This window comes from Xyrauchen texanus, chromosome 8 (assembly GCF_025860055.1).
Source record: "Xyrauchen texanus isolate HMW12.3.18 chromosome 8, RBS_HiC_50CHRs, whole genome shotgun sequence".
In the NCBI taxonomy this organism is placed as follows: domain Eukaryota; kingdom Metazoa; phylum Chordata; class Actinopteri; order Cypriniformes; family Catostomidae; genus Xyrauchen; species Xyrauchen texanus.
This window is the reverse complement of record NC_068283.1, coordinates 39869692-39884429: the sequence shown is the minus strand read 5'-3', so window position 1 is coordinate 39884429 and position 14738 is coordinate 39869692. Positions and strand designations below refer to the sequence as shown.

At 38.9% G+C, this 14738-nt stretch overlaps 1 protein-coding gene across 3 annotated transcripts in view; it reads right to left on the bottom strand.

Annotated features, from left to right (window-relative positions):
* Positions 1 to 14738, bottom strand: part of LOC127647678 (SUN domain-containing protein 1-like) — a 37671-nt gene that overhangs the window by 11729 nt on the left and 11204 nt on the right. For 2 of the 3 annotated variants that reach the window (XM_052132081.1, XM_052132080.1), the window contains 6 exons: positions 5654 to 5854; positions 4937 to 5127; positions 3239 to 3475; positions 2243 to 2323; positions 1421 to 1528; positions 1072 to 1170 (listed from right to left, as the gene is read on the bottom strand). In XM_052132081.1, coding sequence (XP_051988041.1) covers positions 1072 to 1170; positions 1421 to 1528; positions 2243 to 2323; positions 3239 to 3475; positions 4937 to 5127; positions 5654 to 5781 — 844 coding nt within the window. In that variant the 5' untranslated portion in view covers positions 5782 to 5854. The remainder of the gene's footprint in view (positions 1 to 1071; positions 1171 to 1420; positions 1529 to 2242; positions 2324 to 3238; positions 3476 to 4936; positions 5128 to 5653; positions 5855 to 14738) is intronic. The other variant, XM_052132082.1, reaches the window with a different exon arrangement.

Here is a 14738-nt window from a genome sequence, read left to right as displayed (position 1 = left end):
ACTAGTGACAATGCACGTTCTGCACGTTTCGAATTTAATACAAAATATTAGTTACAAATTATATTATCAGTTGGGACGGGTCGAAATATTGAATTTTGAAATATTGCAAACCACAGAAAAAAAAGACGAAAACAAATGTGTTTTTATTATTTGAAAATGGATAAGCAGACGATCTGCAAGTTATGTAAAACCATAAAATTGTACACAGCTGTACAAATACTTATTACTTACTTTTTATATACTTAGCTGAGAAATACTTATTATTTTAACTTTGAGAATTTATATTAAATATTAGAGAACCTTATTTTGATAAGAAATTATAATTAGCAGGCGGCCTGGGTAGCTCAGCAAGCAAAGACGCTGATTACCACACCTGGAGTCACAAGTTTGAATCCAGGGCGTGCTGAGTGACTCCAGTCAGGCCTCCTAAGCAACCAAATTGGCCCGGTTGCTAGGGTGGGTAGAGATACATGGGGTAACCTCCTCATGGTCACTATAATGTGGTTCTCGCTCACTGTGGGGTGCGTGGCGAGTTGTGCGTGGATGCCGCGGAGAATAGCGTGAGCCTCCACACATAACACGTCAACTGAGATTCGTCGTAGGGCATTCCAAATTGGAGAGAAAAATATAAAAAAAAAAAAAAAAAAAAAGAAAAAATATATAATTAGCAATTTTGTCCAAAAAAAAAAAAGAAAAAAAAAAAGGGGTCATACTTTGTAATTTAAGTATTATTTTGAATCGAGTCATCAAATCGAGAACTGCAGATTGTACAGCCGTGGCCAAAAGTATTGACAGCGACATAAATTGTGTTTTGCACAGTTTGCTGCTTCAGTATTTGTATTTTCACATGTTTCTATGGTGTACTGGAAAACAATGATAAGCGTTTCATAAGTTTGAAAAGCTAGAGTGGAGCGACTGACTTTTAGTCTGTGCAACACTTGGTGACATGCAAAGCTTGATGCTTTGGATTTTTTGGGATCTATAAGTGGTTCTCAGTAAATACTGGACATTTACCACACTGACATAAGAAAGTGAGAAAGGAAGACAGTAAATAGTCTGGAGAATATTGACCTGGAGACAACAAGGCCAACCACAGAATGGACTTCAGCTTCTGAGCCATAAAAGCAGCAGCTGAACCAAAACCTCGGCAAACTCGCAGCAGACCGTAACCTGAGCGTGTGCCACCAAAATAGTCAAAACAGAACATAATCAGTAAACAGCAGGCTATACGATCCAGGTATCCAGTGTTGCTTAGGAAATCTATTGTCTTAGATGTCAGTGAACTCTTGAACCCTGATAACAGGCAAAATCAATACTGAAATTCTATCAAGAGGAAAAGTCTTAAAGTTTAAATGCCTACTGGAATGAGATCAAGCTGGCATCTGATAAAAAGAGGAGTAAAGATCTGAAGGTATTTAACCTGTGCAAGAAACAAGCGCCCACAATACTGTGAATACATGGCGGATGAAGGAAGTGTATTTGTGCTCCATTTGTATTTCCATGTTCTGCTTTCCTTTACAGTCATCACCTGTGAATTAGCAGGGGCGACAGCATCAATATTGTTTAAAGCACAGATGCAATGAGAAAAAAATACAAAATATGTTTCGTATTCAAAACATGTATGTTTTTTAACATGTTAAAGACTTACAGGCCACACAAACACAAGGGTAACATCACAAAAATGTTCAGGCTTTGGCTGAATAACACAAGGCTGTAAAACATTCAATATCCCAGACTCTTGATTTCTCATGAGTGTCACTCTGTGTGATATCATTGTTGGGTATATAATCAGTCATGCTGTCATTCAGAAAGGCTCGTCACATGCTCTGCTGACCATCAGGCTGAGGTTCTGCCCTTAAACTAACCATTTACAAAAGAAAAGTGGTCCTCAAAAAACAAAGTTCAGGGGCCACAAAACGTGTCAATCAATTCTAATCAGTGTTTGGTTCACTCAACTCGAAAGGAGAACCATGAACTGCACAGAGCAATGCTAATTTCAGAGGAAACGTGGTTTAACAATATCGGGCGTTCTCTGCAACTGGTCATGAATGTTTTACTTAAAGTTCAGTCCTTTTGTTACGCTGATAAATATAGCTTGTTGATCCACACTTATCACTAAAAGTAAATTTTTTGGTCAAGTCTTAACACCAAACAAAGGTTCACACTAAATATGATATATAGCAGTTATTCAGCGGTGGTTGCTTGAGCACTAAGTTCGGTTAAGTGACTTGTATGTACTTACAGAGTGATCCATTGAGATTGAGACGGCTGTCTGCAGTCACCAGATCTCTCACATTTATACTGCCACAGTAACTGTCATGAGCTGAAACACAAGACAAAAATCAGAGCAGCCCACAAACAATTCCAGCATGTATTTCCATCAAACAGGGAGTGTGTGGATGTGAATTTGCACATAAGACATGGCAATACAACAGAATTTCACAGCATGCAATGACACATATTTTTAAATAGAAAGGGAAGGTAAACCGATCTCGTTTGAGCGTGTGCTCTGCTTTTACACAGAAATGGACAATTAATCAAATTAAAATTGTGAAGTGTCCTAGTATGGTTATTAAACCGCAACAGGCAGCAATCTTAGTCTGCATGAGCATTGTGCTTTAAATTAATGTGTGAAGTGGACCGCTTACACACCTGAAACCTCACAGACATTAAGAATGATTTGCGTTGCATGAGATGACAGAGCAGAGCACTTATGCACTTTGAAGCACGCAGCACATGCAAATTATAGATTTACGTAATGAATTCACAGCATTTGCACTTTAATGACCACACTGGGCCATGTAGTGAACGGTTTATCTGGACAAGTAAAGCTTCCGTCAAAACTACACATGAAAATAAAAGCTCACGTCAAAATAAAAGCTCGACACCTCCTGTTGAAGAAATTGCAACAGAAATATATTACAACTGTATAGTGAAATGTAATGTGAAATGATGTTGTACTGAATAAAGGTGTGTTGAAAAATGTAAATGGTTTGTTGAAATGTAATTGTTCTATTTTAACTTGTTTCAAGTTTTAGGAATTAATTTGTTTAGACACCATTTTGATTATGCTGGCCAAAAAAAATAAGCTATATCAAGAATTAAGAGTATTGCAGCAACCTCCAGAGAAATAAACCCATTTGGAATATAAAGATGCATTTAGAAATCTTGACGTGACAAATGAAATGGCCCTTTCAACTTGAACGGAGTAGGAATCTACATGAGCCAATGTTCTCACCTGTCTTATCAACACTGTTCAGAGAGGTGGTATGAGTGACGTCTGTATCCGTCTGATGGATTGCAGAGGATACGGATGCAGAGTTCACTAAAGAACCTGCCGTATCGGTCTCCGTCTTGTCTGTGTTGAAGGAGCAGTCCTTACAGAAGTAGCCATTCTCCACATTAGTATGTGTCTCTGTATTGGTAACGTCTCCATTCCCCAACAATGAGCTCTGTTCGGTTCTCCTCCTCCGTGCTAAATACAACATTAAAAATAACAAAAATGTAAATGGTCAAAGCATGCTACTTAAACTAACAGATCATGTAAATTCCAGAGGACTGATTACAAACTGGCTAGTGTTTTTTTTGTGAGCGGAAAACTAGTTTTATTGCAATACAAATAGTTTACTCCATAAACCTAAACATAATCTAGAATTTCAAGTTGTTTATACATTGTTTCACACATAGTTTATACAGTCAAGATTAAATTAGGAACAGCTTCTGCACAACTAAAGAGCTCGAGGCCTGTTTTGGCCTTGAAATGCACCTGTTTTGCGCTCGCATTGCTCTGTCCATTGAGTCATATCCATCTACAGAGCCATACAGGTGCATTAGCAGAGGTTGTGACTATTTTACACTGCTATACCAAATACTGCAGACGTTTCGCTAGACTTCAGCATCAGATGAACGGTGGTACAAATGCATACCAACTCATATAATGGAGTACAGATAAACATTTGAATGCAAACAGGAACTTGGATAGATTTGATTATCATGATTGATAAACGCCCCCATTTGTAACCTAATGACCCCCATCAATCAATCAATCACATACCCAAGACCTATGACAAAAACAAAGAAACATGTTAAACTGGACAAGTGACACGACCCAATGTGTGATGAGTATGGCATCATCATTATCAGATCGGTGCATTCATCAAGTCTTTTTTGGAAATTATCTGGTTGCATAGGACAAATTATCCACTTTTTTTTTTTTCTCCCCAAATTGGAATGCCCAATTCCCAATCCGCACTTATGTCCTCGTGGTGGCATAGTGACTTGCCTTAATCCAGGTGGAGGATGACAAATCTCAGTTGCCTCCATGTCTGAGACCGTCAATCCGCGCATCTTATCACGTGGCTAGTTGAGCAAGTTACTTCGGAGCCTACAAGCTATTCTCTGCGGCATCCACGCACAACTCACACACCTTATATATATATATATAAGATCATATTTTGGGCTCAGCACAAGCGCTTCTATGTATGCCTGCGCATGTTCCGTGAGATGTTCTTCCTTCTCCATTTAAGTTATCTGTTTTAAGTTATTGTTTGCAATACTTAATTTCATACCCTGGTTATAAATGTCATTGTATTTGCACATGGAAGTTAAAATCAGCAATTTGGGAATAATATTTATAATCATAATGTGTTATGTCATGTTCATAATTTTCCAAAATCTAAGAAAGAAAATCTACAGAAAGACAAATCTCCAATCTTTTGGAACAAGGCATTACAACCAGACACTACACTTTTTGATAATTTTTAAGTTGTGTCTAAATTGTAATTTCATCTGTAGAAAAAAATGATTTTGCCTTGCAAAGCCAAATCGCAGTAACTACACATGGTCAAAATTGAGTTGAATCGAGTCTCCGATCTATCCTGTTCTGATCTGATTTTGGCCTTGTAGGGCAGCACGGACAGAATGAATGGCCACTGACCAGAGAATGTGTGTGTGGTCGAGCTCTTTCTGAGCGTGGACTGATCCAGCAGACTGGAGATCAGAGACGCATCACTGGCTGAACTGATGAAGCTCGTGTCCGACGTCGTCTGATCTTTCTGAGGAGTTTGAGTCACATTCTGAGACTCGTAAATGGACGATTCCTGCTGCTGCCTTCTGCTCCGAACAGACCTGTGGGAATAATACAGGATTGACCCACTTTCATGCTGAGTTTTGAAGCTTTTGAGTCTGTCAATTGGCCCATAAGTTCTGGCAGGAAAAGTTGTAAGACCTGTTCAAGTCATGTGAAAAATGTGCTGCCAGGCCAATTGCACAAACACAACATTTGGGGACATTTCCATTCTTTGGTGTTAAAACTACTTGTGTTACTTGTGCATCAACTTTATTTTCTATATCAAACTGGAGTTTACCACTAGCAATTGTAAGACATGCCAATATAGGGCTGCCACTCTCTGTTGCAAATCAGTATGACTTTCGGGGGGAGTAAATGACAGAACTTTTTATTTTTGGTTAACTATTTCTTACAAAAGATGAAGAGATTAATTGGTCACATATGATGAAATGTCATGGAAGACACAAATGTTTTAGTCCCAAACATGATATTTATCTCATGTAATGTGCTGGAAGCAGCTATGGGAGTTTGCAGATAAGAAGGGATGTTTGTTATCTTCAATTGACAGAGAAATGAACAGCTGACCTGCTGACGCTCGAACTGCTGCCACTGGTATGCTTGTAAGAGCTCACATTGCGATTCGGCGTCATTTCCGTGAGACTGTCGCCATAGAAACCAGTGGTGGTGTGTAGTCTTAAACTCCGGCGTGACATTCTGGGTGAGTCGTACACTGGATTGATCTTGTGCTCTTTCTCGAACTCAAGCGCTGCGGATGAGTAACTCGAGCTGGAGAAGAAAAGATGTTTTTAAAAAACATGTACATTTAGTTATAGTCACAGCTGGTGGGTTATAAATTATCATAATCCATCTCAACACACCTGCTGTCAGTGGTTATTAAAAAAACACAACCAAATGTGCCGCCACTCCTGCAAAACCCAGAATCATTTCAAGCAGATGTGACCAGGTTTTCAAGGCAAGTTAAGAACTTTCAATATACCTTGAAGCACTCTGAGGTCTATAATTACAGGTGAAATATGTGACTTGTGCTCCTGCCAAGAACTACCCTGCTCAATAAACTGGGTGGTTGCAGTAAGGGAGATCACCAAGATGCCTACGGCAACTCTAGAGTACTAGAGTTCTTTGTGAGAGAGAGAGTAAGTCAGGGGAAAAAAAAAGATATGTCTTATTCAGATGATATTTGCAACATAGGCACAATATAAATATGTATATAAAACTATACAAATATTGAAAACCAGGGATAGCAAATTAATTAACATACAATTCACCAACAGTTTGCGCACATACACCCACGGATAGCACAAACACTCCCAACCACTTGTGCTTTGCACTGGCATAAAAATTGCAAATAGAATTACCATGCTCACCAACTCCCCATTTCTACCCAATTTGGTATGCCCAATTCCCAATGCGCTCTAGGTCCTCGTGGTGGCGGAAGACGAATCTCAGTTGCCTCCACGTCTAAAACAGTCAAGCCACGCATCTTATCACGCGTTACCGCAGAAACGTAGCATGTGTGGAGGTCACACTATTCTCCGCGGCATCCACGCACAACTCACCATGCCCGAGAGTGAACCACATTATAGCGACCACGAGGAGGTTACCCCATGTGACTCTACCCACCCTAGCAACCGGGCCAATTGGTTGCTTAGGAAGCCTGACTGGAGTCAACCAGCATGCCCTGGATTAGAGCTTGCGACTCCAGGTGTGGTAGTCAGCTACCCAGACCCCCATTTGAAAACAGAAACAAATATTGTTAAATTGGGTACGGTTATCAGCCAATGCACATAAAGGGCACATGTCACAGCCGTATAGATGCAGCATCTAGAACATGAGATTAAAGAACACAGATCATGAAATAAACTGAGGAAATAAGAAACACAAGAGCAAACTTCTCAAAATAACAGTCCCTCAAAGGCTGGGCCTTCCTCTGAGACATAGCCATTGGAACTGTGCCACATCAGATTATCTCAAAGAAAAACACACCCATCCAAATACTAATGCTACTGTGGGGGCCTTCTAAAATTTCCTAGAAACACTAGATTTCACATTATCTAAAGAGTGGATGCGTTCTCAGCCTGCAGCAATATGACATCAGCAAAGTTATCATGTTATGACAGCTCCAGAAACATCAAGCCTTTGCCAACTTCTTACTTTGCCATTTCTCACTCAGCCATGGATGACTCAGCTAGCATTAAACTGAGATTTTTTTTAATGGCTGATATCTAAAAAGCACAAGCCAAGTACCTTTAATCTAAGGGAACCTTACAGTGTACCTAAAATGCATTTTAGGAAACTAGGCCAATTTTACGTTTCCTGGAGATGTCAGAAAAAACACCCTCGATAAAGCCCTGGTCACACTAGGTTTTGAGCAAGCAAAATTATTTCAGACATCGCAACGGAGGCGATTATCCTGCACTTGAAAAACCCCCCTTGGCGGCGAAATAAATTGCAAGCATGCACAGATTTAAAGACGACTCGAATGTGAACATCTGCAGGGACTTGCAAGCCAACGTTTTGGAAATCTGCTTCCTGCACCACCACCGAAGAGAAGTCCGAAGCTACTTTGCTCGTCTTACGAGAGGATATTTTCCTGCGTGAGCCACGAGAGAGAGGGAAGCACGTGCAGCCTGAGGGGAAATTAAACTTTGTATATATCTGCTCCAGGCATCCTCTTTTTGAATAATTTTATGAATTATATTCAAAACGTAACATTAACATGACCGTAAGTTAAGCGCATCCTTTGTAAAAAATAAATAAATAAATAGCCAAATGTAAATGTGTAACAAATTTTAAACAGATTAATGGGGAAATATATTGTCCGACTAGTGATTCCAGTGCCAACTAGCAGCATCAGTATCGTTTAGTCGACTAGTTACACACATCCCTAGTAGAGGTCGACCGATTAATCGGCCGATTTTTTGCATTTTTACATAATCGGCATCGGCCAATATCCACGCATATCAAGCCGATTATTAGGCAGGCGCATCTGTGGGCAGCCTAGTGTTGTTGTGGAACACGTGTTCGACGCACGCTGCCTCTAGAGTCATTTTCCAGCAGAGTGAGCAGACCTCATCCAGTGCCTAAGGAAGGAGCTAAGTTCCTTGGAGAAAACAGTAAGGGTTAAATTTGTATAACTTCTTTAGATTTAATTAAAAACTTTTGATATGTTACTGCCAACTTCAAGAAAAACGTGACAAACGCGATAGTTGACATGACGTTCGGCTACTTTGGATATTGATAGCGTAGTTGAAGTTGCATTATCACAGCAGAAGGGTTGCTATCATGTCACAATAAGTAAGCAAGAATTTTGCAATTACAGACAGTGAATCTGAGACTTTTATTTGTTCTGTTTGTGTGTCTTATATTTGAGAAGGTTGTCACTCAATGCAGATAAATAAGTAATAAAAATATACCAACGCAGTATAGGCTATTGAAGGTAAGCTCGGACGTTACCGGTTCTGCTGTCAGTACTGGAGAAATTAAGAAAATACATTCTTTATTGCTATAAAGAGAAAGCCATTATCTCGCCAGCCATTTCTATGTATAATAATATGAAACCATTTGTCTGTGATGCAATTTAGCTATTCGCAGTCAGAGAGAGAGAGAGAGAGATCTAGCTCACGCGGTGCCACAGCGAGCACAAAACGAGCCCAACACGAGCCCTGCATAATGAGTGACAGAACTAAACATTCAAACATAGCCTGGTTTAGATCTGTGATTATTAGTCTGATTTTATTTTAGATTTCGCCTTCCAAAGATTATAAAAAGAATATTTATACATAAGCCGCATTCTGTCTAGCACAACTTCCTTCCCTTCACAGCGGTGCACTGACTTAAAACTGAAACTTAACGTCAGAATCAGCACGATCGGTGATTGTTGTAAAATGCTACTGTTGCTAAATTGCGGGACGCGTTTAATAATAAAAAGAGCGCAAGAGAGACCGTTCCCAAGGTGGCGCGCGCTCCGAAACACACCGCAAAGAGACAAGCAACGTAGGCTACTTTGGGTTTCATGTGCGCGTCTAAACGATCAAATATACACAAAAATATGTCTAAACGACCGGCTTGGAGATTCACTTAAACACAGTTTATGTCTTAAATGGACGTAGTTATGGAAATAGTTGGGGAGAAAATATGCTGCATCAGGAGCCTATTAGATCTCAACTCGGTCTTAAAGGGGAAGCGGTCTATTAAACATGTGACGATTGAGCCATTACTGCGAATCAAACAACAAAAGGCAAAGAGAAAATCACTTACAGCTCTTGAATGAATAACTTCTGCATTAATAAGCATTAATCTATGATAAACTATGCAGTGTTATTTTACAATTGATTACTTTATTAGATTTCTTTTTAGACCACACCTGAACAGTAATGTTAGTAGACCTTCCTGAAATTAAATCACTGTGCCTATATAACGTTTATATTTGTGTAATAATATATATATATATATATATATAAATAACAAAAAGAACCGTTAAGAATACCGTTAAAGTACTGGATCGATAAGCAGTATCGGTAAGATAGTAATACCATTAAAACCTTAACGATACCCATCCCTAGTTATGCCTGTGCTTCTATTGGATGCTCTGAATATTGGATTACGTGTCTGGATTGCCCCTTAATTAAAGCTGCATTTGGATCTCAACCTTCGTGTCTCGGAGCAGTTCGTAACACCTGCTTTATTTAATATATTTGTTATACATTATTTATATAATATGTTTTTACATTATACATTTTTTATTTAAGTGTACAAGTGCAGATTGGTCAAGTGTTCAATAAATGTATTTGTTGAGAAATTTTGTCTATCTTAAGTAATTATTTGTGTTACATTTTATCTTTCAAATAAAATGTTCAAATAAGAGGTTAAAAACAAGCACATATCGGCCAAATATCGGCCAAAATAAATCGGCAGCATTAATTGGCCATCGGCCGACCCGGATTTCAAAAGATCGGCATCGGCCTGAAAAAACCAATATCGGTCGACCTCTAATCCCTAGTAGTGGTCGACCAATCTGGGTTTTTATAATGGTGGATGCTGATGCAACCATGGATGTCTTGTGTGCATTAGTAATCACATTTTCCCACAAAAGACTGAATAAAATCAATTGTACATACAGTACACAGTGAATATGACACTCATAGCACACATTAGGGTTGCACGGTACACCGGTACTAACGATATATTGCAATACCAAAATTTTTTAAATGGTACGATAGCATCTTGTGGTTAATTTCGGTCTCATATTAAAGTATGCTTTCATTAGCAAAATGTAAATGTAATGTGTTTTTATTTTCAAATAGTCTTTAACTTCAAAACTCAAAGTCTCAATATGACCAAGTGTGATCATTAAACAGCAGAAGGATGTCATTTAATTAAAGTGACATGCGCTGCGCGCCACAAAATGAATGAGGCTCCACTCTGCACACACGCAGGCACCACACGCAAGCACACACGCACACACACCCACAACTAATGCTTGATTTTCATGCAGTGTGTCCAATAGTATCCATCTGCAGAGCAGTGTGTTTAGTGTATAAATGGCTGTGAACTCTCAAAGGATCTTTTTCTCTGAAGATTTCAGCTCACGAGTCGCAGCAAGTTTGATATAACAACCCCTTCAGAAACAGGAAGAACTTAACGTCTTTCAAAATAAGAGTCCCACTGAAATGATAGCTATATTTAACTGGATGTGTGAAATTGAAGAATTACAACAGAAAAATATTACTATTGTATAAAACTGTAATATTCAAAGTTGTAGCAATAATACTCATAACAATAATATATCATTAAATAGTTATATTATTATCGTAAACAATATCACAAAAGCTGAATACAAGTACTGAATATCAGCATATTGTGATTCAGCCATGGCAGCCTCAGGTATTCACATCGTTTTCATTTAATGTCTTCATTAATACTGTAAAACTCTGTGTGGCAGGGCGGAGGGCGGGGCCGGGTCGTGATCCTACGCACCCGGTTCCGTATTAGGCTAATCAAGCCTCTGAGGTTTAAAGGTCGACTGCAGAGTATCGTGCGGGAAAGAGAGATCGTATATGGACATGTCCGTCATGTGTGTGTTTATGTTGTCTTTTAAGTTTCTCATTAAAACTATTATTTATATTGAAAAGCCGGTTCTCGCCGCCTCCTTTCCATTGAATACCTTTACACATGACGGACATGTCCGCTAAAGATCTCTCTCTCCCGCACGATACTCTGCAGTCGGCCTTTAAACCTCAGAGGCTTGATTAGCCTAATATGGGACCGGGTGCGTAGGATCACGACCCGGCCCCGCCCTCCGCCCTGCCACACTCTGTTGTGCATCTTTTTTTGTTTTTGACCAAAAATAATTATTTATAAATCATTATATTTTCATTTGACCAAAGATGTACAGTATGTATTTGATTAAACACAATTTGATCATATCATTTAACATGGAATCCAGATAAATAAAAATAAATAAAATAATAAAAAGGCATAATTTTTATCTACAAGACTTTATGCAGTTCTTTTAGACAATAAATTTCAGTGTAATTGAATAAAAATCAGGGGTGCCAGGGCCAGTATAGTACCGAAGCCAATATTTTGGTATCGACGCAACCCTAGCACACATGAAGCGGATTCACTTTTGAAGTTGCTCTCAAGCGCTAGTGTGGATCCAGCAAACTCCAGACAGCCTGATTGGATGGTCATGGATTGACCATCATGTAACCTCTCAGAGGAAGTGAGTTTTGATCCTGGCTGATAGACATTTCAGAGGCAGAAATTATAAGAGTACTCGACCAGAAGAAAATGCTGAAATTTCGTGAGGTTAGTGAAAGTGTCTGAAAGAGTAAGATTTATGAGCGCTCCACAGGATGTTGGATTTGCTCAAGTTTAGTGAGGTATGTGAATTGCATCTGTTTAAATGAGGTCTCAGCATATGGTATATGATAGAAGTTTTATTGCTATTTGCCTTTTTATCATTTGACAAGACAATTAAAAGGTAACAGGGAACTGCTGAGGTGAGAAAGGGAGGGAAACACTCGAGCACTTTAACATTATGATCGGTGCATCTGTCGTGGCTCTTATACAGACCGTTTAAAGAACATGGTGTTGCACAAACGGGTCTAATATTGTGGTAACATGATGGCACGTAACAACCAAATTAACGGTGATTGGTTGTTTACATGTCTCAGACAGCTCCTTCACATGCAAGCAGGTGATTCTCAGCACCATAGTGGCCTTAAGAAACAAATCGGCAAATGAGAAAATTGAATTGCCGATGTAATTAAAAATATTGTCGGCCGATATATCGGTCGCCATTAATTCCTAGTCTTTATTTCACTGGATGGTAGAAATACAGTACAAACACTTTCTCAGATTCCATCTCCCTTACAACCAATAAGCCAAACACTGTGACACAGATGTCTGACAGAAGAAAACAAGATTAGCAAGAACACAGCTAGCTCACAGTCAGATTAAGAACCTGATGGTCACGAGTGTCTGAGCTCAGACTGAAGAGTTCAAGGCTTTATTTCAGAGACACTACTGAGCGGGGTTAAAATCAGACACAGCTCTGACTTCAGTTGTGAGTTTGCAATCTGAATTAAACATGATAAAAGACTACGTACATATATACTTGTCTTTCATTTTTCCTTACTGTAGAAACATTTGAAACTGCGATCAAGTTGAGGAAATGGAGAGTTTTGCTCTTGGGTTTTTCAGCTTCCAGAAAACTACTATTAGAGATAAGAGGGGAAAACTAGGCACTGTGGTTATTCAAATTCAGCGATAACACTTCCTGTTACAGCTCATCTAATGGGTAACAAAAACACTCTAAATGTTACTTCAGTGCATTGACACATACACACAATTGTACAGCTGTCGAATACTCCAGCAGCTGTTGAGCGTGAGTGCAATGCAACAGACTATCCATTCATATTCCTTTATAAATATTCCTTACTTGCAGGATTCCTTCCCAGCATTTCCACCATGCACAACTTCTACGCTCTTGCCTAATATTTCACAAAATTCCTATAGTACCACTCCGATGTCTAAATCAGTAGAAGCTATATTAAGACAGCGCTTTCTTCGTTCTTCCCAACCCAGTTTCCCATCAGCTAAGCTAACCCAGCAGCTAAGTTAATGCTCAAGCATGTACTGCATTTACAAGCAAATCTAATTTGAATCCAAATTTGCATAAGCTCGAAACACATTGCATTTACTGTAGGTGCAACATACTCTTTAGTAACTGCTTAGATATCAGTCTAAAAAAAGAATCAAAACTAAAACTAAGATTAGTTGCATAATTATCATGCTTAAAAAAGAACAAGGAATTTATATCCTCATAAATTCCCTCATCATGCTTTTTAAACTCATTTTAGATCCAGTCTTTGCCAAGAAAAAGGCAAACAACTAGAAACACCGGTACAAGTGGATGACCAATAAGTGTACACAAATCTCCCTTCGGCCACAGACGAACACAAAAGGATTAAAATACTACTACTACTACTAATAATAATAATAATAATAAAGACTATCTGCATTGGTTTTTGCAGATAACAGAGTTCCAAAAAGCAACTATCAGCATTGATATATTGGCAAAACTGATATATCAATCTACCTCTAATGACAGCATGGGCTATCTGCCAAATAGTAATGAAAACCATTAACATAAGAGTGATTAAAAAATAATATTACGTTTGAACCAATTGGGTATAGTGAAAATTACAGTGATCATAATTTTTTTTAAATTTAGGACCCATTTTATATTTGGTCTCTTTAACTATTATGCACTTAAGCATTTGATAAATATATTAATATTGCACTATACATTTCTAAAAGTGAACAACAATAATAACAATGATAATTGATCATCATTATTATTTTTACAAATTACAACAATATTTAAGTTGACTGGGTTCCAAAAACTGAAAAGTGGACAACTTGGTGGACAACTTAAAGAGTCCTTTAAAGTCCAGATACAAGTTGAAATAAATTGTGCAAAGAAAACTGGCTTCCTTTCTATTTTAAACTTTCACTAGAATTGCTATTAATTTTACTGCAACTGTGTCTGGTCCTACTCGACCCGCCATGAGCGAGATTCAAACCGGCGATCCCCGGCATGGGCATCGGACGCGTTAGCAAGGAGGCTAGAAAAGCCATGGCATGTAGCCTCGGTTGCTAGTGCATCTCTTACGGCCAGGAGAGTGAGGTTTACACACTGCACAACTATCACATACCAGCTGGCTCCCGTTACACCCACCCCTCTAAACCTCACTCCCATCTGGGTCATGGCACCAGTGTCACTGGTCCTACTCGACCCGCCCAGAGCGGGATTCTAACCGGTGATCCCAAGCATGGGAGTCAGACATGCTAGCAAGGAGACTATAAAAGCCATGGCCTCTAGCCTCGGTCACTCATGTGTCTCTTCAGGCCAGGAGAGTGAGGTTTACACAGTGCACAGCTATCACGTACAAGCTGGATACAGTTACACTACATTATCCATAGACTAGTTAACAATAAGTTTTTCTTCATAGGCTATACATTTAAATAATGTGTAGTTAAGGTTTGTGCTTCTTTACATATAAAAGAGTACTCCCAATTGTATCACAGAGTGAGGTATAGATATTATAAACTGATAATGAAAACAACAACACTGGTATCG